The sequence below is a fragment of the Mesitornis unicolor genome, unplaced genomic scaffold (assembly GCF_000695765.1).
Source record: "Mesitornis unicolor isolate BGI_N332 unplaced genomic scaffold, ASM69576v1 scaffold34804, whole genome shotgun sequence".
Lineage (NCBI taxonomy): Eukaryota > Metazoa > Chordata > Aves > Mesitornithiformes > Mesitornithidae > Mesitornis > Mesitornis unicolor.
Genome location: NW_010180014.1, coordinates 6758 through 30541, shown reverse-complemented (window position 1 = coordinate 30541; position 23784 = coordinate 6758). Strand labels below are relative to the sequence as shown.

The following is a 23784-nucleotide window of genomic DNA, read 5'->3' as shown; positions in this document are numbered from 1 at the left end:
ATCAAAGGTATGTTTCCCTCTAGTTTTTTACTTTTTTTTGAAGCATGAATGGATTAGACCTGGAAAGATGTTACAAGGAACCATAATTTTCCAAGCTATTTTTTTTTTCATTCTATTAACATATAAAGTTGATTCTACTAACAGTGGGAATAGTGCCTTTCTCTGCAGTGTGGCAGTTTGGGATCTGGGTCTCATAACAGCCACCGGATTTGCAGCAGCTCCCACGAGCAGAAATTCAGAGATGTGGCATGAAAGCTCAGCCTCTATGATTTCACTGCTGTCCAGATTTTAGTCACAGCATTTCCTGTATATGAGCCAGTTTGAGCATATTCAGGTCATTTCAGCTCAGATTTCTGCCTAGGCTGTGAGATCTTTATTTTCTTATCTTCACCTTTCCTAGTTCCTTGCTATTCAGCTATGTAAGATCCAGTTTTCACACTATTGTTTGCATATTCTCATGGTTTGGAGATTTATCAGATTTATTTGCTTGAGGCTAACCAGATGAGTCAATGAATAATTGTGCTTGTAATTGCAGTTGCCTTGATAAAATTCAGGAAGACACTGGGGAAATAGATGGCATACAGAAGGTACAATATGAATTATTTCAACGTCATATATGGTGCTGTGCAACTAATGACCTGGGCAGAGAATGCACCAGCCTCTTTACATTAGGTAATTTCCCTCTCAGGATTATTTACATGTGAGCTGAATCCTGTGGCTGAAATTAGTTGCACTGCTCATCTGAGTACGCTTTCTGGGCTAAGCTACTTGTTTGTATTCACTGGAACAAACCTAACAGTGAATATGATTGCTCTGTCTCACATTTAAACTGTAAATTCTAATAGCTATTTGTGGTCTCTGTAAAAAATGTCTTGTTCTTCTGCATTTCCTAAACATCTGTTATATTTTTCTGCATGTTTCAGGGCTGTGTTGCAGTGAAGCACTCTTCAAAGTGTTCGTAAATGTATTCATATATAAATAATTATAAATAAATGTATACATTCAGGTTTGTTTGTCTGTTTTTTTAATATAAACCTGACCTGAGCTAAACACTGTGCTGAACTGTGCCCTATAGATATCTTGTATCTTGAATTTTATTTGAGACATCTAAATCCTTCAGATTTACTGATTTCATGATTAATGAGTAATTTTCACAAATTCTAATTATCATTACAGTATAATAATGGATGTCTATACAGCATTAGAAGAAAATAAGATTATTTAAATGAGCCTTTTTCCAGGCAAAGTGACAGTTACTGTTTTAGTGACAATGTTTTGATTTTGTAGATTTAAATGAAAGACAAGCAGCACCTTTACCTGAATTATTTCTTAAAGTTGGGGAACCATTGCTGATCAGATGCAGAGCTGTTTACCACAGTTATAAATTTGGAATAAAATTCTTTTTTGAAAACAAAGAAGTTGATGAGGTAAGAAGATGGGGAATATTTTAAAATAGGTAATATTGCGCACTATCAACTGATTTAATGGGCATCTCTGTTTAAAACTAGGATCACCAGTTTGGAGGATTAGAATATCAAACAGATCACTCAGCGATTCGGATCCAGTATGCATTTGCTTCAGCAGCAGGAAGGAACGATTCTGGGCATTATACCTGTTCTTCTACTGTTCATTCGAACCAAACTGCTTTGGTTACAGTTTTAGGTAATTTCAACCCTTGGTGTTAATTTTGTCCCTTGGTAGGTTGTTTTGCTTCGTTTTTCGCGTGGCAGTTCTTTGCTTGCAGGTATGCAGTGCATGTTTTGTTGTTCCTTTTCTAAGGAACAAAATCTGTTTGCACTTACTGGCAGTCCAGGAAAACCAAGAGATTAATCTGAACTGAGTCATTATGGTACCTGAAGATAATCAACCTTTTATTTATATTGCTTTTCAAATAATTCCCATTTTAAAATGTCCTGCTGTGACTCCAGTATGGGTTTTGAAAAGGTGCAGCCATGACCTCTGCCTCCTCCTCACCACTTGCTCCCATTGCTTCTCCCCTCACTCACGTATGGTACCTTGAGTCCACCTTTGCTCCACCACCTTTGCTCCACCACCGGAGCAAGGGAGGTAAGGCAGGGCTTCTTGTGGTCCCCACTCTGCTGTTTTGTATAGTCCCTTCATGTCCTCTTATACAGAAAAAAGCAGATAGCAAATCTGTACCAGGCCCGATCCGGGACCACCAGGAAGGAATCCACATTTGGAAGGCTCTTGATTGTGGGCTTTCCCACTCAAAACCCAGAACAAATGAGAAACAACCATTTCCTCTTATGGCAAGAAAGTGGCTGATTAGTGGCCATTTCATTTCACCTAACTTTTTTATGAGAAAGTAAATCTGGGGAAGAACTTTAGTTCCAAAACCTATTGAACTTGTAGAAGAAAAGAAATTTAAAATGTATGTTAATGGAGAATGTAAGCAGAGAGAGATGGTGAATAGCAAGTGCTGACAGAGCTGACAAGCTGCCATGCAGAAGTGCTGCTGCAGCTGTAATGGATCTGAAGGAAAACCTGAAAATAGAGGGACAGCTACTCCAGTGTTATTGTTTGTTCTGCATGTCTCCTGCTTTCCAGGCACTGAAGGGAACCATCTGCCTAACACAAGGCCTGAAATTTTAAAAAAGCAAAAGCATATCAAAGGAAGCTTCATTCTATTAAAGCAACATGTTGCTTTAAAAGCCAGTGGTGTCGAAGTTACTCCAGAACAGCCTCAAACCTGGTTTCTCAGATGGAAATAATATACAAATAGGCATAAGTCTGGAAATAAGGCATAAAAAGAAAGCTGTAGTTAGGACCATGCTGCTGGAGTAGACACTGGGAGTAGTCTTCTGACTGGTGTACCTGGAGTCTGTAGCCCTGAGAACAAGGCGCTGTGAAGCACTGACCACACATTTGACCTTACATGTAGTTGCTCTCATGCAACACCTAGGCTAGGAATGTTAGGAAGTGAAACTACTTACCCCAGTCTCCTCAGAAATTACTTTCCTAGTGCAATATCCTCTTTTCAGCTTCTGCCTACCACTGAGCAGGAAGTTTTGTCATCACTTACAATAACTGAATATGATACCTGGGCATTTTTTCTACACACATCTTCTTAGTAAACAGGAAGGTAGGGATCAGGGAGTGGAGTAGAGGTAGGACAAGATCCTCTTCTTTCTCAGTACTCGTTCCCAGTTCAGAAATAGTGGTTGCTTGGAACCATAAACTGTCAGGTGTGAGTATGTGTTACATTAACAGGGGATATTTGAGTCACTTTCCCTGGAAGGCTGTATTTTTGAGTGGGGTATTTTTTGCCTGGGGTACACCAAGCTACAATGATTGTTTGTGCCCTCCGTAATACCCCTTATGCCAGCAAAATCTCTGAAGGCTCATTGGCTTTACTGATGAAAAAATGTCTTTATTTAATTACACAGAGGATTAAAGTGGGTGGATGTTGTCATACCTAGCTAACAGATATGCTTCTCCCTCCAGGGTTATGGGAACATACTGTGCTTCTGATCCATCCCAGCTTTTAGCCTAATGTATTGATGACGACTATTGTTGGTGTGAATTTGTGCTAGCACCCCAGGTCATAGGGTAGCAGTTTCTGAAGTGACTAGTGTTGTACCTTTAAACCATCACTGTGCATGAGTCAGCACCCAGAGCTACACTGGGAATGGCCATGATGTAACTTAATCAACAGAAAACTGATTTGGTTGGTACATACTGCATTGCCTAGGAGGCCAGCTAGCATAACTACATTGATGAGTGGCCTTCTCTAATCACTAATAACGCCTCACAGCCAGACAGCTCTGGTTTGCTCTTTGCTAATTGATACTTCACCAGCTTATCCATCTTGTGAAACTGGTCAGGTCGGGCAGGGTGGCTGGGCCATTTTAAAGCACAACAGAGATCATTCCAACTACTGCACCTGCAAGACTCTTTGTTTCTACAGTTCTTATGCTCATTTTCCACCAGTGTTGAATAAAGAATTTTTAGCACCATGCAATCTTGATTCAGGAACATGCAAGCTATTTTGCAACACATATTAGGTTTAAAGCAACAAATAAATAAATAGAGAGACATGAAAGCTTTGATTCCAGTCTCAAGAATTTCATCTTACCTCCCTGTCATTACTGAATAATGTTCACTGTTTCTCTGGCAGAAATACACTTAAACCTGGGGGAAAAATAAAAAAGACAAGCAATAATGTGCTATTTTCTTTCTCCTTCGAGACAGAAGCTACTTTTTTTCTGAGTTCATTTCCAGAGAAATGGCATACACTTCTCCAAGGTCCCTCTGTGCACTCTGGAGAAAACCTTTACTCTTGTCTGGCTGTGTTGTTAGCAGTACAGACAGAAATTACTTTCTGCCTGGAAGGATAAGGTCCAAAAGATCATTGAAAAGGTGAAGGTCCAGTCTATAAAACCAATAAGCCTCTGATATCAAAAAAGTAGGAGAACAGTCATGAAAGGAATTGCTTCTTGTTTTAAAATTTCAAAATTTTTGTGGTTTATATGGGAGTTTCCAGATAGTGTTTCTTAAAACAGTAAATTAGGCAGAGACAAAACATGCCAAGCAGAATATAGGGTTACAACCAGAAGAAAAGCACACCAAACAAAAAACCTGGTTCAACAGTATTTCTGCAGTGCAGTTTTTCACTATGTAACTGATCACACTGGCACAAGTTCTCCAAAGACCGTAGCATCTGCTTCCTTGGAGATACCCAAACTCAACTGGACATGGCTCTGAGCAACCACATCTAGCTGAACCTGCTCTGAACAGGAGCTGGACATCTCCAGAGATCTCTTCCAATGTATATGATTCTGTGATTTTTACAGAACTGATCCTAGCCTCACTGATATCTTTAGGGCAGCCTCCTCCCATAGGTGTCTGCTGTTCAGTCACTTTGTGTGGGATTCACAGAATCACAGAATCATTAAGGTTGAAATGAATGAAATAATTCATTTCACTTCAAGAGACATTGAGCCGCAGCAATGATGTTGATTCTTTCAGCAGTCAGTGTCAAGTAAGAGATATTTCCAGAAGCATCTTTGTTATCTTCTGTTTTAAAATGGGATACATCTGGACTTGCCTGTCTCATTCCACTGAGTTTATCAGAGGTATAAACAAGTAGCTTAGCTGAGTCACTGAGCTTCAGACAGCTCAATTAGGTGAAACTAATCCCACCCTAGCAGTGCAAGTACCAACAGCTAGTGATTCATGCACGTCTTCAAAAAACATTTTCATGCTGCTGTTGTTGTGCATCAAATATGTCTAATTTAGATGGAGAAATGAAGGTGCAACTACAAGACTCATCTGCAAAATATTCAGCTTAATTCAGGGAAGGAGAAACAACTACTATCTACATCTTATTCTGCTGGTGGTAGTGCCACCTGGTTTTGTTCCCTGTTAGAAGAAAGCCAGAAGATGCAGCTGTTAACATCTGAAACACACACCTAAAACAAACCAAATATATAATGGCATTGTTGGCTTTGTGGCTCTGTAGAGAGCATGGGGGGAAAATGTCCGGCCATTTTGGAAGGGCCAAGTATACAACTTCAGCAGGCTCAGCTCATTTGTCAGCTGCTCACAGTGACATCCTTTCAATATTATTTTTAAGCATTATCTTATTTTGATTAACAGGATGCCTTTTGTGATGTAACAAAGTGCTTTTATTTTTTTGCTTGTGATAACCAAAATGAAAAACATGCAGATGTCAGAATTCCTTCATAAAGCAGTCCAGCCTTTGTAATACATCTTTTTTTTTCCAGAAAAGGGATTTATAAATATAACCGACTCTAAAGAAAATTTTGAAATTGGTGAGGAAGAGTTTTGCTTCGAAGTTAACTTTACAGCATATCCACCAGTTAGATGCATGTGGCTATTTTCCAAAAAAACATTTCCATGTAAACAAAGTTACAGTGTGGATGGACACAGGTAATTGAATATTTTTTAATAATTTGATATAACAGTTTTTCCTCTTTATATCTCATTTGGACTGCTTACTGTCCATGTTTTGTACTTTGTGTTTTTAAAATGTGTATAGGCCATGGGATGAAGCCACATTAACAAAAGGCACCCAAATATTATTTTGTCTTTCAACAGCAGTTCATGTAGATAACTTCTAGAATCACTTTATTCTCTGTGTTACAATAAACCCTTTGGTAAGTTATGCATCTGGCAACCATTTAGTTTATATGCATTTTGCCATTTCCTTTCTCTCTGACATAATTTCTCAGTTACAGATCTCTTGCAGTTTTCACACTGGATCACAAGTTCTAGATGTTCCTCCTTTGTCATCCTGTTCTTGAGGATATTCCCAATGTCTTTCAAACTGCTCAAACCACATCCAGGGCCATCTAATTTCCCAGGCCAAGGCTAGATCTGTTTGGCTCTGCCTGTGCCACAGAAACATACTGTTCTGCTCGTTACCCAGGTCATGTATTCTTCTGCTATGGCAAAACATGTTTTGAATAAACCTGTTAGTTATCTACCTTTCTGTTATTTCCTACAATGAAGTTCTGGCATGAATCCTGTTTAAGACTAATGTTTTCTCCATTCCTCAGGCTTTCTAATTTCTTGATAACATTATCTAATTTCCTTCAGAGTTTCTTCAAAGACTAGTCCCATGGCTTTCAAGGTAACAGCTCTTATTCACCTCAATGAAAATAAAGCCAAGCTGTTCTTTTAAGGTTTTAGCTTTAAAACCAAACAGGACCTAGGCAGGAGTTAATGTACCTGCACTGATTTCTTCTCATGTTCTTAAAACCTCCCTTAGCGTCTGCATAAAATGGTATCACAGCCTTGATTGCACTTTCTATTATTTCTTTCCTTAGTCTTTTTGGTGTGCTTCATTTTATCTACTAGCATGTCAAGTCATCTTTGCAACAGACTGGCCTTTTCATCTGCATCGGATGGTGTATTGGAGTCAGACTGTCACAAGTTCAGAGACAGCTCGGTTCAGATTTGTAAATTGTCATCTCCTGGCAATGGCCACAGGAACTCTGTCCCTGCTGATAAAGTGAGGGCTGTCAGCAAACTTTGATAACATTGCGTGGGTGTTGGTGACTAATCTGCAATGCCTGACATGGGCTAGGCAGGATCTGTTCTTTTTGGTTAAGACTGATTTTGGGAGTGAAGTCTCAGGGGACAGCCATGAGCATTTGCTCATCCTTGTCCAATAGGTACCTCCCTCCAACTGATAATGCTGAGCTGATTTGCTTTGCAGCTGGTATGGACCTCTTCTCACTGCTTTTGAGAGCTGAGTCAGTTTTGCTTGGATGATTGACAGCTGGTGTAAATTCAATTCAGATAAGAAGAAGGTGCTACAGGCTGGGCCAACATTAACAATTTTGAGAACTCTTGAAATAGCTTAGGTAACCTTCATTAATCAGTAAGGTGCAGCTGCTGGTGGCCTGGGATTTATGAGTCCCTGCAAATAGCCTTGCAGCACAGGAGTGGTGGTTGCTGAGTGCTGATCACCACCTGTCGGGCTGGGAAAAGCCCAGCCTATGACCCTGGGCTGGCTCAGCCACAGCCAGCCCTGCACCAGCCACGGCCATGGCCACCTCACTGCCCCAAGCATCACTGGAGCTTAGCCTGGAGGCTGCTTCGAACACATAACTCTGTCTGACTGCACTGCTGATGAAAAAAAATTTGTTTTAATGTTCATTATAGGCAGTTACACCTTGCATTTACTTATTCTATTTATTTTATGGAAAAATATAACTGAGGAAAAATATATGTATCTGGTAATTATTTCATCTGACAAGTACATTCTTCTGTACAAACATCCCCCACAGCTATCCTGTTTTGGTTGACTATCAGCTTTGGATGGACACATCTCACCTGAGGAGAAAGAGTAGGGGTAGATGGTTCATTCAGTTTGAAGTCCCCAGAAGCAGCAAGGGGTAGGGGTCAGGAGATTCTGCCTACAAGCTGTAGCACTGCAGATTTCAATGTGATTTTGAAGCAGAAGGTTACTCTAAACAAAACAAAAAAGGTCATCACATACCTCAATGTATTGTGAGCCTAACTTCGCATATTTTAATTGACTTCTGTGTAATCTTGCCTCCCAACACTTCTACTTTTTTTCCTTTCATATCCTTTTTCATTTCCTGTTTTTTCTTTTTTTTAATTTCTACAATTTCCTTATCAAATTGTTCCTCCTGATTATAGATCATATAACATTAATTAACTCTGTCTCCTTTTTTAGCTGTTTGATTTCAAGTCCCACTGATTCATCTCTCCTGTCAGTACCGTTACATGTTTTCAGAGAGTCCTTCAGAATTTCCATTTTCTATTTGCTTTTGTTGTCTCTGTTTTAGCACACTGCTGATTTTCACTTCCTTCCAAAGAGCAAATGAGTTTTCATACACAGAACAACCCTTGTTAAATTTATAATACTTATTTCACATCCCCTTATATTTTCAGATGTCAAAGACATCATTTTTAATGACTTTCTGATTATTTCATTAGGATTTAATCCTTCACACCTAGGATTTCAAAAGCAACAAATTATTTGTTGTTTCTCCTACTTTCAATATCTATTTTGAGGCAGCTTAAAAGGGCTTTGATTTTTAAAATCCCTGAGTTCAAGGACATCTTTAAGGCCATTTCAGATGAAGACATTCAAAAGTTAACAACTATATGGAAGTGTTGCCTTAGGCAGAAGGCAAAATTGCCAGTGGCTTCAATTGTAGTTTTCTTGCTTTAGAATAGCAAGGTGATACTTGGTGGCTTAGTTCATTTGTAATGAAAAACACCCTGGTTTTAGTTACCTAGATTTCTGGTTCCAAAGCTCATTACTGCATTCTCTTTGCAAATTACTGATATATGCTGTATTTTTCTTGTCTGATTCAAACTCCCTGATACGCCTGCTTGTCTTTGCCACTAAAGCTGAGTTGGGAGCATCCTACCCAGCCTTCCTTCTGCAGTCTGCTAAAATATCTGCCCCCAAAACACCAGCAACTAAACCTAAGAAGATATTTTCTTAAGTGCCCTTCTAATATTGGTGAGTTACAATAGCTCCCATTTAATTATAACAATCGTCCAGACAGAAATAACCCAGTCAAAAGGACAGATATAGGATGCTATATCTGTAAATAATATATTCCCTTCTCCCTGACTCATCCCATGTCCCATAAACCAGTGACTCAACAGGTCATTCATGCAGGAATCTTTAAGTCTCTGCCATCCTCAGTTGTTAGCTTCTGCCCAGGGACTTGTTAGAGCTCCCCTTTACCATTTCCACTGTCACATTCTATTTCCTGCATGCTTTGTGTTTCGGTTTGCTGCTGTAGCCATGGAGGTTAGTAGAAGACTTGCCTTCCTCCTGCAGAAATATCCTGATGGTTGGAGCTTTATCTCATTGATAATGAACTTCTGATGATGATCTTCTTTCTGAGTTTCTGCCAGATCTTTCCATTTGGAGAGGTTTATCTTGTATGATCCTATCTGTCATTGGTATTTTCTAATAGTCTTTATCGTATCAGCTAGAAACTCCCATCAAAACCCTTTAGAGTGTTGAGGGTTTGATCCTTTGCTGGTCTGTGCCAGGATGTGTTATATACCTTGTCTTCCAATGGATTGGTAACAAAATCACAGCCTGAAAGCCCACATGCACTCCAGGAATTATGAGGAAAATTGAAGAATGAAATCAATACTGCAGGAAAAAAAAGTCTTCTTATCAAAACAGTTACAATCTGGGGTTTATATTATCTAATAAAAAATAATTTAGTCTGGGTTCCTCGTTAGAAGTTTTTGAATTTTTTTCAGACATATCTATGGGTCCTGACTACATTTAAAATATTTTTTAAGATGGCCTTTAGTCCTTTTTCTTCCTTTTCTTTGCTCCACAGCATTTCATCAAAGTTCTGCAGCCATCAGCACCAGTCTGGGATATATGTATTTTACGCAGAAAATGATGATGCAGTCATGACAAAAAATTTCACTCTGTATGTGAGAAGTAAGTAAGAAAACAATCCCTGTAAAGATTTATCAAAGACTGGGATGTTGTCACTGATACAAATGGAGCTAATATGTTGCTTTTCCCTTGGTATTCCTCATTTCATTTACATAGATTTATTGTTAAAAATGGAGGAGCACAAGGCAGAAATATGATTCTCTTCACACTGTGGTGCACTACTTCAATCTGGGCACTGGGTCAGAGAAGGATGCTGGCTGCTTGTGGATCATGTTTCTTGACTTGTCAGGGATAGAGAATGGAAGGAGGAAGAAGTTATTGATTTCTCTTCCCTGTAGTCTGTCATGAACAGAGAGAACAGAATATGAGAACTTAGTCATATACTGAGAAAATTAATACTTCTTAAGAAAACCACAAAGACTAGGAGCTCTGTAAAATACAGTGACTGTATTCTAACTCTACAGAGCTGCAATATGTGTGACTGCTGTAGAGACCACGAGAGACACAGTGAGAGGAATCACTTATCCTCATCAGGTGTTAGCTTTCTATGGTGTGCTTATGTCATGTTTTCCCTAATGACATTTGTGAGTTACTGCAGTTGGTCTGGAGACCCTTTGGCCTATGACGAATATGTTAGGGCTGCAGTGCCTCCTACACCCCTACCCACAATTCACAAACACAGTCTTGCCTGGTGTCCTCCATTATCTCAGTTCTGCCACATGACCACATCTCACTCCTGCTCTAGGTCAGGGAGCATTATTTACTATGGATAATATTTATACAGGGATCCTCTGTGCATATTTTGGATGAGCTGGACACCAGAACTGGGGTGTCAGGGGAGTTCTAAGGCCAACTGCTTGGTCCAAGTCAGAAAAGCAGAAGTTGAGACTTCTAATTTTGGCTCTGCCACTGTTTTAGTTTGGCTGTGCCCATACAGAAAAATGGCTGCTCCCCTTGCCCTGCCCACACAGCTGTCCCACAGGACTAAGGAGGATGGAGGGCTGCACCCAGCTCTGATGGTGGCATGTGGGTGGGTTATTTTGAAAACACAGAAGTAGATCTTGGTCTCGGCAGACTAGAATTGCCACATAAATGCAAAGGTTTTTGTCACTGAAGTGCTGACAGAAATTGTCTTGTGTTATCTTCTTGCAGGAAAACCTGAAGTTACAATGCAGTTATTGTTCAAGCAGATCTCCTGCATTGCTGACAGTTACCCTGCCTCATCCTGGGTTTGGAGGAACTGTCCCGAACTGAACTCATCCAAGTAAATAATTTTTCCTCCTTTTGATTCATTGCAAAGACCATATCTGAGCTTTCCTTGGTTCAATGAAGACCGGTCTGTAAGAAACTAAGTGTAAAAGGCACCCTTGACCATTTGCACAAGGGGACATGGTGGCCCACTCCATGGATACCAGATCTCCAAAACAGGGAAAGTTTTCAATTTTTTAATTGCCATCAAATAAAGTCTATAAAGATCTGTATCTCAGGTTCTTTACACTGAAATAAACCTCACTGGTTTTCAACAACAGTTAAGTAATTACAAAATCCAATCTAAGTTTTTCTCTTGGCCTGTCAAACTTAGAGGGCATCCATGGAATGCATTGGTTAATATGGGCTTGAGTGGTTGATTAAACTTTGGTTAATACCACTGTTACAGTGACCTGTAACCAAAGTCAGTAAAGACAGTGAGAGTGTTTCCAGTAAAGTTAGTGAGAGTGTTTCCATTTCCTCTATTTATTTAGGGCAATGAGTCAGGCCCTAAAATTTCAAGAGATGCTGAAACAGCTTTGAGCACTTTTATGAACTTTGCAGTTTTTATTCTAGATGTGCCAAGGAACTAATAATCTCATGGTGCAGATGAGTACTGAGTCAAATTATCTTTTAGAAGATTGTGGATAAAACTCTAAGTATTTTAACTAGATATAAAAAAAATACCAAGACCATTTTCTCATCTGTACCTCTGAAAAGGCTTCCTAACATCAATTTGTCTGTGCAGAAAAGGAAGAGGAGAGAAAACCTCCAGCTAGTGAATTTAAAATACTCATTAAAACAGCTTTCTGGAAAGAAAATGCTGTGACATTTATTTTCTTGGGAACTTTCACATGTAGAAACTAGTGTTATATGCGGAGCTGAATAAATTATATTTATTTACTGACTTCCTTATTTATTTGTGTGGACAGTAAATTGGGCAGTAAGCTAATGAATGACAGAAAAGCTAAAAGTCAGAATTATCTCCGTGTGGGCTTCCTTTCCCTCTTTCTACGTATCAGGTCTTAAATAAGTCATTAATATAGGGTGGATACCCTCCATCTTGAATGAGAGAAACTTTGTGGTTGAAATCACATACCTTCAGGGAAAGGAGTTACAACCTTTACTGTGGGTATTTGTGGGTATTGTTTTAGTAGCAGCTCATTTGGAACTGCTCAGTGGTTTGAGTGTTGGAGGTGAAGGTGAAACCAGTGGAAATAGATGCAGTGGGGGGTGGTTGTGTCAGCTATGAAGTAGGTGGAGGTCCCAGGGCAGTGGTGGAGAGTGGGAGTGAGCCCAGTGTAGAAGGTAGGGAGTCCAGTTCACCTCCCCCTGACCCTGCCATGTCCATCACCAAAAGATCAGACTGAAGAGGCAACTGAAGCCTCACTCTAATAAGGACAAATAAAACAAGCCCATCTGTCCCTCCTTCCTTCTCTCTCTTCCAACATGACGTAAGACATGTTTTGAAACATCCCACCTTCTCCCCAGGAAAGTGCCACTGTGAGTCAAAAATTAGATCTGGTCTCATTTCTTTTTCAGCTGTACAGAGGAAATCACTGAGGGCATTCACAACTTCTTTCCAGAGAGGAGATCCCTGGGGTCATGGTTTTCAAGCAGTATTTTAAATGTAAAGGAGACGACAACAACCTTCTCCGTTGAGTGCTGTGCAATCAATTCTGCTGGTTCAGCCTGTGAGAAGAGTTTCATTAACCTGTCAGGTACCCTAAACCAGTGCTTTAGCACAGGTTTTCTCAATTAAACCTGGCATGGCAGAACGTACAGTATTTTTTGTCTGGCTAAATGGCTGACTGCACAATGGCATTGCAGGTAAAACAAAAGCACTGTGTGGGAAATGATGTGTAAATGGGCAACACATGTCTCTCTCCTCTAGTCCCAAAGCAGGGACCTCTCTCATTAAAATGAGGAGAAATTTCACATGAATAGGAGGTGTAGGAAGCCATGGCAATGTTTTGGTCTGCTTTTTTATTTCCTTTTAGTAATCTCTACCTGAAACATGGAGGCATAAACTTTGAGAAGAGTTGAAGGCACTTAGGTAGCTGGTGACAGCTGTTGACTCTTGTTCCTCTTCTGGTGGTCATGGTGGTGCTGCCCGAATGCCCATGGCAGTTTTCCTCAACCCATGGAGGTTTTTTGCATGTCTGAGCAAGAGCATGATTGAGCCAACAGGCACACTCAGCGAGGTCTGTTGTCACTGCTTCCCCCTGTAAGGGAAGCAGGAGCGAGGCATTCTTAAAATGTTGTAGGCAGGTGGCAGAAGGTTAAGCCCTGGTTTGGGAACCACTGTACGGTCTCTCTTCTTGTAGGGCACATGAGAGATTTGTTCTTTGTTGAACAAGAAAATCAATATGATTATTTGTCCATTTGTAACACCATATACATTCTGTAGGGTGAAATATTTCAGTTGCAGGAAGCATGCTGTGGCACTTACAAAGTGTTTTGACGCATCCAGATATTTGCAGTACAGAGATTTCCTTTGTCATGGATAAACTTTTTAGTGCTTTTGACTACACCCAGCAGAAACTGTGATCACTGATAGAATTTGAGCATTTATGTTGAAATTACAACAGAGAGCATGATACTTACACTCTTAGAAACTACAAGATTATGATGACAGGTCTCACGTAACACTTACCTACCCACCAACGCCTTATAGTGTGGCCTTGGCTTGTTGAGAGAGTTCCTGGCTGAGCAGCAGAGCAAAGCAGTTCATGTACAGTCCATCCACTCCAAGCAGGTTTCGTACAGTCCATCCATTGATAACTAATGCTTCGATACCTGATGTGCACTGCCTCGGGAAGGCACGGGGTCAGAGGAGGGAGATGTGATGAGAAGAGGTATTGCTTATTCCTGTTTATACTCAAAAAGTCCAATCCATGGATCACACCAACATCTCAGCACACTTAGTTTTATTAAATGGTGTAGCATTTTTTTGAAATGAAAACAGAATTACCCAGCACTTAATGCCTCCTACCCAGCTCCTTGCTTTGCATGTGGCTCCACCTCATTCCCTGTGCTGAGGAGGCTCAGGAGTGAGAGGACTGCAGACTGGCAGAGCTGACCAAGCCACCACGGGTTGTCCTTGCACCTTTAGCTGTACACATGAGCTTTGATTCAGGGGGTAGTAATATGTGTCTCTTAAAGTTGCAGGAGCTGTTTCTTCCCCCCGGGACAATGCTGCATTCTATGTCTCTGTTGGATTTTTCCTCCTATTGATCGCTTTTCTGTTTGTATTCGTTTTTCATAAATACAAAAAGGTAAAAGCAAACATAAATATTTACCCTTTCTTCTTTTGTTTCTACAAGGTTGTTTCTTTTTTTCTATGACTTAATGCACTTTTTTTTTCTTCCAAAGCAATTTAGATATGAAAGCCAGTTGCAAATGATACAGATGATAGGCCCATCGGATAATGAATACATCTACATCGACTTTAGGGAATTTGAATATGATCTCAAATGGGAATTTCCCAGGGAAAATCTGGAATTTGGTGAGCAGTCCACAAGGCAAATCACAGTTCTGGAGTGGTAGCCTGTGCTCTACCAGCTGCAAATAATATTGGCATATTTTGTCTTCTAGGACAGGTACTCGGCTGTGGGGCTTTTGGGAAAGTGATGAATGCGACAGCTTATGGAATTAGCAATGCAGGAGATTCAGTCCAGGTTGCAGTCAAAATGCTAAAAGGTATGACAAACTCAAACAGTGCTGTGTTCTGGTGGCTCCAGAGCAAAAGCAGCGTTGGAAGAAAACCCTTTATATACAGACTTTTAGCAGCTACACCTCACAAATGCTTGGTTTCAAAATCTTTCAGAATGTTTTCAAAATCCTGCTTCAGTTTGTAAAGGTATTGCTGAAGCACTTTCTTCCTGCCTCATGTTGCATTTTGTCCTGCACACCACAAATCTGCATTGTGTGTAGAAGGATGGAGCTGCTCTGCTCTAAAGAGGATGAATGCAAGTCCACAGTGCATATTAGCCTGCTGGTCACATTAGTGACTCTGTGGACTTTGGAGTAAGATCCCTTTTTCTTGTAGCACTGTCCAGCTGTTGCACTCCCTTCACATCCTACATCTAAGCTAGCTTGTTTGCAAAACTTCCAGCACATCTTCCTGTAGTCTTTTCTTCTTGATGACACAAAGTAATTTCTTTCCATCCCTCCTTATGGGTCAGGTTAAGAAAACCTCTAATCCTCCTTGCTGCTTTGCTCTGGCCTCTCTCCAAACTGTCTTCACTTCTCATAAAAACAGTGTCCAGAAGAGAGGACCCCCAGCAGCAAGCAGAGGAGGAGGGCTGCCTCACTGGGTCCAAAGTACCACAACCTTGTTGATAGATAATGGGATGAGCTTCACGCTGGCAGCAGCACCAGCACCCTGCTCACCTGTGTGCCCACACAGTCCCTTCCAGCCAGCACTACCGTTCAGCTATTCATCCCTTGCTTGCACCAGCTTTACATTTCCTTGGTCCACTCCTTTGCAGTTGCCTTTATGGAGGTTCATCTTAATAATTATCACAGAATCACAAAATCACAGCATGATAGGGTTTGGAAGGGACCTTTGAAGATCATCCAGTCCAACCCCTCTGGATAACCTAGACTAGATCACACAGGAACACATTCAGGCAGGTTTTGAATGTCTTCAGAGAAGGAGACTCCACAACCTCTCTGGGCAGCCTGTTCCAGTGCTCCATAGCCCTTACAGTGAAGAAGTTTTTCCTTATGTCCAGGTTGAACCTCCTGTGTTCTAGTTTGTGACTATTTTGGTTCCCGTCTTCAGTCCACTGAGATCATGAGGACCAAATACTTGCTGAAAAACAAGCCTAATGCTATTATTGAAACACAGGGTGACCTTCTTAGCTGTTGGATTGCAACTGGTTGCATGCACTATGGTTGTTAAGATGTGTTTTTCTCCTAGCATTTCTCTCCAGCAGGGTTGACTGTCATTTTTTTCTATGCTTGTGAACACCTTAATATAATGCTGTCATTCCTTGCCAGCCTGAGAGTGGCAAATATGAACATTTTATGACTGTTTTCCCAAGCATTCACATGATCCACACTTACACACACATTTGTTTTCCATCTTTGGCTAAATCTTTTAATACTGTACAATGATTTTTTTAGCATGTTCCCAAATGTACTGTCAGTCCAATTTGTTTGAAATTAAGACTTGAATGTGACAAAGCATCACAACCATTTACGTTTTTATTTCTTTGCTGGAGATTTCAAAATCTGTATTATTACTTTTACAGAAAAACCTGATGCTTCAGAAAAAGATGCTCTAATGTCTGAGCTGAAAATGATGACTCACATTGGAAGCCATGAAAATATTGTGAACCTCCTAGGAGCTTGTACTGTGTCAGGTAACTTGCAATTGTGGAAAGGTACCAATTAAAACTTCCAGACTAAGAAGGACTTCTGAACAGAAAATAAGCATCAAAAATTGATCATTGAAAGCAGTATTAAAAACATTCAAGCCATAATTAATCACCTATTCTGCAGGCTTCTGTTCCTCTTTTCAGCCCTGAATACTGTCTTTGTCAAACTGATTTTGCTGTTCTGTGATGGCCTAAAATAAGACAAAGATGAACTGAAAGCAAAGTTAAGACCACGCATATGTACAGAAATGGATCCTTTCTAATTGTACTTACATGAAGTGATGCAACAGCCCTTCTATAGCAGAGGTTTTCCTGTTACAGTAGTGATGGCACTGATACAGGCCAGCTTATTAAGCAAAAAGGAAAAACTTGGTGTAAGATGCTATTGTATCCACATGATTCTGTTCACATTAAAAAAAAAAGAAATTTATGGGGTTTTTTTAATCATGTTGCTCACCAAACAGTGAAGCTGTCAGAAGAAATGGAAAAGTTACCTAATGCTAGACAGGAAAGAAAATAAGCTCAAAAAGACCAGAGGGACAGGGAAGAAAGAAGAGGAGAGAAATGAATAATGAAAAGAGAGACAAGAAGATGGAAAGAACTAAGCAAAGATGGGCTAAATGAAAGTGGCAAAATATTATCACTAATTAATTATTGTGTGACTTGTGATATCATTGAGCCAATGTACATGGATATTCCTGTCCCTCTCTGGCCAATCCAACAGTGAACAGGAGTGGGTGAAGAGAGGCTAAAAACAGATCAGCTCAGGGGAAAGGGCAGGGGTTTTCCCAGTGTTTGCCTGTATCATTAACTGTAACACCTGACACTGAAAAACTTGACAAATTTTCCACCATGGATTTATGAAGTCAAAAAGTCCTAAGATAACAGTTAAGTCTTCTTTTCCCAGTTTGCATCAATAGTGCCATGCAAAGACATTTGAGGCATAAAATGAAATAAATTGATGGTGTTAGCTGATTTGAAACTGCACAGGCTGCCCCTGCCTTCCAGAAAATTCAGCAAGATGTGATGGTGTAGGCAGGAGAGCTTCAGGGAAGACCTGCTTAATTTGGCCAGGTGGGGCAGGAACACTTCCAGCCTTACCCAAGTCCCATGTTCAGAAGCATTTGCATGACTCTCAGAAGTTTCACATCCATCCTCTTAGAGACTTTACAGGTTTTTTCCAGTGTGCCCTAACTTGTTTGACAGAGGCCTTCTGTCAGAAACATCCACGAATTCATACTTGGTCTTTCTGAGCCAGAAGTGGTGACACCAGTGCAAGACTTTGCAGGGGTGATGTGTGACCACTCTGAGCTCTCCCTGGGCCGTTCTCTCGACTTCTGCTGGCTTATAATGGCTTTTCTCCAAGCCTATCTGGATCAGGAATTGGAGCTGTTCTTCCTTTCTTGAGAAACTGTCCTGACCAGTGTTCCACTCAGACACATCCCTTTGCATGGTCTTTCCCTCCCATAGGTCTCCTCAGTAAGCACACTTGGGTTTCAGGTGACCTTCATGGAAAGAAATAAAGGATATTTCTAGAACATGAAGGTAGTGCAGATAAATGAAGGAGCATAGGCCAACGGATATCAATTCACATCATCAAGATGTGACCCCCCAAGCAGGGGTCATCTTTTGTTTGAATCATGTATGGTTGAGACAGTATGTTGCATCATTATATCCTGTGCAAGTCCTCCCCAGTGCCATTGGTATGTGGAAGGATGTTTGTGCCTTCACATGAATTTGCCATCCACCTTGGGAGATGGTCCACAAGGAAGAATCAGCTACACAGACTTCCCAAAGGGACATTACAGTCAGTAATTACAGTCGGTAAACATTACCTGCCCAGTACAGATTATCTACAGGGGAAGAGAAGGTGCTTTGGACATTTAATACAGATTAGTTCTGGGAGATGAGGCATCATTAGAGCTTTAATGCTATAGATAGCAGGAGACATTTACATTTCCAAATATTTCAGGACCAATCTACTTGATATTTGAATACTGTTGCTATGGTGACCTTCTGAACTACTTAAGGAGCAAGAGAGAAAAGTTTCACTGGACACTGACGGATATTTTTAAACAGCACAACTTCAGCTTTTACCATAATATCCATTTGTATCAAAAATCCAGGTAAAGCAATCAGCAACAGTTTTTCATATTTTATAAAGCTACTCTCTCTTTTTAAGCTGTATTCTCAGCTTTGCTGTAAGCTGTTGAAAGTATTCAATTATTGAGAAGATGCCCTCACATACTTCAATAAGCAACACTTTGAAAGGAACTGAGATTTGATTCTCCTCATGATGTTCTTTTCACTGAACTGCAAAAAACAAGCAATCCCTTGTTTCTCTTTCCAGTTTTGAGAAGACTCATCTCTGTTCCCAGACTTTTAATAGCAATAACTGATAATGCTTTTCCACTGCAGAAAAGTTTATATGTAGAAGATAACATGATCCCCTTTGAGTAACCTTAGAAAATATTTCACCTAATCAGGATTGGAACTCACCTGAAGTATGATGTGAATACAACTCTATGCAGAGAGGATGAATTTGAAATCACACAAAGTCAAAACATTAATATGACATCTGGATCAAAGAGGATTGTGCTGTATTCGGAGGAAGGTAAGAGATTAATTGCTTTCTCTAGTAATTCTGTTATTACTGCATTTATTATGTTATTGATGAAACCAGATTAGATTCAGTGACACAGGAGGCCCTTTTCTGTCACATGTCTCTGTTCCATCCTGGCAGAAATTTTGCTGGAGAAGGATTCAACAGCACTTAAAATGAGAGGTTTATGTTTCTGGTCATGCTATATATAGTATTTGAGTATGGAAATACTCTTTATTTTGTGTCTGAGGAAAGGATGCAAAAGAAGGATGCTCTTTGTGATGCTGTTCTTGTCAGGAGAACATTAAAATCCTTATAACAGTCAATAGAATTAATCAGAGAGTGGGAAAGCCCATGAAAAACTCACACCCTGGTTATTTTTTACAGATAAAATTAAGCATGCAAGCAGACAGTTGGATGAAGAAGAGGATTTTAATGTGCTCACTTTTGAAGACCTTCTTTGCTTCTCCTATCAAGTTGCCAAAGGAATGGAGTTTCTTGAGTCCAAATCGGTATGGTGAAGGGTAGCAAATAATTTAGACAGAAAAGATGGTAAAAATAGGTCAGTCTATTAAAAGGCAGGCTGAGGAACAGAGCCATACAGTGGCAGGCTTGAACCATACCTCCTTCCCTGGCGTTATAACAGTTTGAGTAAAAGGAGCCACCAATTCAGAGAGCTCTGTGTGAGACACGGGTATTATCTCCTTTTGATACTAAATGCTGCAGAACATTAACCCATCCTTTCCTTCTAAGTGCATTCACAGAGACCTTGCTGCCCGAAATATACTAGTGACCCATGGAAAAGTGGTGAAAATATGTGACTTTGGCCTTGCCAGAGATGTAGTGAATGACTCCAACTACATTGTCAGGGGCAATGTAAGTTTCTGAATGCTCGCTATTTTTCATACCATTGTAAGAATTATAAGGAAGCAAGAAAGTGAAGTTTTATATTTTCAAATTCCTTGTTAGATTTAGAGATATCTGTAGAGACAGTGCAGAAATCTCACTTTTTCCTGCCCTTGTAATTAACCAAATCAGGCTAGTGATAGCACTGTAAATGAGATGATACCCATGTCCTTTTTAAAGCACACTGAAATGCATTGATGGAAGTGCCAAGAATTGCTTACTGCTATAAACACTAATAGTATAGGGGTAATAGCATATGTGTGGGGTACACTAGATCCTCCAGCTAAATGAGGAAGTACAGAGTGAACATCTCAATCTGAGCTACTCTGAAAGTCAGAGGAGGGAAGAAGGCTCTTCCAAGGCAGAGCTCATGTCCTCCTTAAGTAGTCATCTAAAATGGCGGGGATGAATTGACTCCATAGAAGTCCGTATTTCTCTCAAAATGGGAAATTTAAAGAGACTACTAAGAGAGGTCCAGCTTTTCACATAGCAGACATGAATTGGTCATACTCAAGCAGTGAGAACTACAGTGGGTTATCTAGAAAGCCTGTATCAGCATGATTTGGTCTCCTCTACCTCTGTATGTACAGGCTCGTTTACCAGTTAAATGGATGGCTCCTGAAAGCTTATTTGAGAGGACATACACAATGAAGAGTGATGTCTGGTCCTATGGAATATTGCTATGGGAAATATTCTCTTTGGGTATGTTCTGTAATTCAACAAAAAAGCACTGCTTGGTTTTGGCAACTTCTGAATTCACATATATTCTCCAATATTTTCCACAGGTGTAAATCCCTACCCTGGTATTCAGGTTGATACAAACTTCTACAGATTAATACAAAGTGGATTTAAAATGGACCGACCGTATTATGCTACAAAAGATGTGTAAGTGTATTTTCTGAATGATACACAGCATGGGAATTCATATTTACTAGGTCATTATTTGTATGATCTTTTAGTTATTTTACACTGTACCTTTCTCAAAAAAAATTGCAAAAGGTGAGTTCTTCCTCTAACTCTGAAAAAGGCTGCTTGATCATGTATGTTTAGTCCTAAAGCAGAAACGATCAAAGGTCATGTGTGTTTGAAAGAACTTACTTATTGTCTGTACTTAATTGTGCCTTCCTTTCCCAAGGAACTTTTTGTTCTCAGATCACAGGCTTATTTTTTTCTTTTTTTTCCTTTCTTTTTCCAAGATCAATGTTATACCATATTCATTTTTTATATTAACTAACTCTTTGGTGATTTTTTTTCCAAACCTTTTTTTTTTTAAATTTAGCTTTAGCATGTTTAATTCAATTCCAGGAGGCTAGCCATCCTCTTAGAGAAAAAACCTTCTAAGGAAGAATTGGCGGGAGCTATTCCTGTGCTCTCAGCACATGATTTTCAGCCTGTGCCTCTGTGCTTGGATGAGCTCTGCCTACAGGTGGATCCCAGGGGACAAGAGAAGAGAGGGTGATGGAGAGTTACAAGATCTGGAGCACTGAGGAAAGGGAAGGACTTTGGGCTGTCTGAGCTCTTCTGGCAGATATTTCATAAGTGGTCTAGGGAATCAGTGCCTTTCTGTAACTGTTCCCATCCTCTCCATGTAAAGACTGTAATGGCATTCAAGGTACAGGTGAATCTGACAGATTAACCCAAGAAAAATCGCTGTAGGGCTTTTAAATATCAGGGATCCTACTGATCTGGTAAGTTTGCAAGGGACTTAAACAGGTAAGCACTGCACTGGTCCCTGATGAAACTGCAAATGCTCTAAGGTGACATTTAAACTTCAGAAAGATTTCTGTGATGTCAAATTACATAAAAAGACTTGCTATGAAAGTGCCCTCAGGACTACAGTGTCCACAGGAGCAGGTTCAGCTCCAGAGACAGACAGGAATTATCTTCCTACCACTTTGTGTAAGCTGGAAGACAAGGTTAGCATGCCAGTAAGTGCCAGCCAGGGTGAGATCCTGGCCCCAAGCCTACAAGGAGGAATTTGCTAAGGACTCTGGTAAAGCCATGTTCTTCATTTCATCCTTTGTCCTTATCTTTCTGTATCTTTTCCTCTGATGCAACATGTTCAAATCTGGCTGCATTCTATAAAATCATTCTGGTGGCCCATGATTCCCATCCAAATTCTGCACTCCCATGTAGTCACCTACAGAGACTCCAACAGCTAATATGTTTTCTATGTCACCTCTTTGCTCCTGCAGCTATCACGTGATGCAGTCCTGTTGGGCCCTTGACTCCAGAAAAAGACCCTCTTTTTCTTGGCTGGTTTCCTCTCTTGCCTGTCAGCTGGCTAAGGCAGAAGGAGCAGTAAGTAAACACAGAAAGAAGAAATTAAATTTTTTTTGGTAGTCCCATATGAGCTGAGAAATAGTTGTCTGGTTTCTATTGAAGTATGCCACTGTGTTATAGAGCTATTCCCCAGGGATCTATGCAAGAGTCTAGGAAGGTTTTTTCTGCCATCAGAAGGAATTCTGACCTCCCTGAAGAGGTTTTTCTTTCCTCCCACTGCCTGCACTGGGACTCTGGAAGGCTGAAATCTCACAGCTTGTGCTATGGGACTGTGCTTCCCTTGTGCAGGAACCAGTGCAGTTGGCTTTGGTGATGCTGATAGCTGCCAGACCACCTTCCAGGGATCTCATGGGGGTGATCACTGTAGGTATGTGCTACCACATCCTCACAGACATAGTATGTCATTCTCAAAGGCCAAAATAATAAACAGAATCCAAGGAAGTAATATTCCATACTTACCAGACTGTGATCTTTTCCTCAGGGAGGATAAGCAACTCCTTTCAAAACCACTGATTTCTGCCTTCGTATCCACTCTGGGCTAGATGCTGTTTCCCAGTGCAACCCAGTGCAATGTCCTTGCAAATCTTTTTGGGATGTGAGGGGCTATGAATGACTCTCGCTTTTTCAGCCTTGAGCCTCTCTACAGGCTGTTAGCCTGGCAGAAGCTGCCACACATAGAGACAAACTGATGAGCAACTTCAAAGCGCTGTAGCTAGGGAAAAAAAACAAAGTTCTTTGCAGTCCAGTGCCCTTCCTCAACCCAGCTCTTTTTGGCTATATAACATTCATCTCACTTAGGCAGTTGTCTGGATTCCCTTTGGAGTCAGTGGGAAGTAACAGGCAGATTCAAGTGTGATTCTCACTCAAGAGGAGGTGGGCTGTACCTTACAAGTGTCTGCTTCACAGGGAGAAAAGCAGTTCTCCAAGTACAATAAGTAATAACAGAAGATATCTTTTATTTCCTCATCACAATTCTAGGTTTACCAGAATATGAAGAAAAATGTTTCTACGCACAATTGCAGCATCAAAAATAAACCACGTGTAAGCAAGGATGAGGAATCTTTGCTGTCCCCTACTGTGCTCCAGCATGAAGACTCTCAGGTTGAAAAATAATCTGAGTTCTGAATTTGATCTCAGTACTTTCATAAACACTGTGCAGCATAAATGTTTTAAATCACGACTAAGAAAAGAAAATGTTACCAACTGCTTCTCTATATTCACACTTCTTATGGGCCAGTCCTTACGTTATTTTGAGAAGATACAATTCATTTGTTTTAATTCAGCAAACATGTCTATCACAGGAGAGAAGCAGTGGTCTTTTCACTGGCTTTCTACAACTGAATATCTCTTTTCTTGATTTTATGTAAACAGTGTCTAATCAATGCATTGAATTCAGACTGTTCTTGCCATATTGCAAGCAAATGCAAGAGAATCCACGAAGTTTTAGTCAATGTTTA

The 23784-nt window shown here is 40.3% G+C and overlaps 1 protein-coding gene across 1 annotated transcript in view; it reads left to right on the top strand.

Annotated features, from left to right (window-relative positions):
* The window catches only part of FLT3 (fms-related tyrosine kinase 3), a gene marked incomplete at its 5' end in the record, with an annotated part of 28514 nt that extends 5074 nt beyond the window's left edge, over positions 1-23440 (top strand). Inside the window, 19 exons of the mRNA XM_010182978.1 lie at positions 536-672; positions 1288-1427; positions 1509-1662; positions 5748-5913; positions 9837-9943; positions 11054-11165; positions 12692-12870; positions 14315-14427; positions 14525-14657; positions 14747-14851; positions 16411-16521; positions 18509-18662; positions 19023-19150; positions 19526-19650; positions 19892-20014; positions 20635-20746; positions 20830-20929; positions 22240-22345; positions 23306-23440. Coding sequence (XP_010181280.1) covers positions 536-672; positions 1288-1427; positions 1509-1662; positions 5748-5913; positions 9837-9943; positions 11054-11165; positions 12692-12870; positions 14315-14427; positions 14525-14657; positions 14747-14851; positions 16411-16521; positions 18509-18662; positions 19023-19150; positions 19526-19650; positions 19892-20014; positions 20635-20746; positions 20830-20929; positions 22240-22345; positions 23306-23440 — 2440 coding nt within the window. The remainder of the gene's footprint in view (positions 1-535; positions 673-1287; positions 1428-1508; positions 1663-5747; positions 5914-9836; positions 9944-11053; positions 11166-12691; positions 12871-14314; positions 14428-14524; positions 14658-14746; positions 14852-16410; positions 16522-18508; positions 18663-19022; positions 19151-19525; positions 19651-19891; positions 20015-20634; positions 20747-20829; positions 20930-22239; positions 22346-23305) is intronic.
* Positions 23441-23784: the final 344 nt, after the last annotated feature.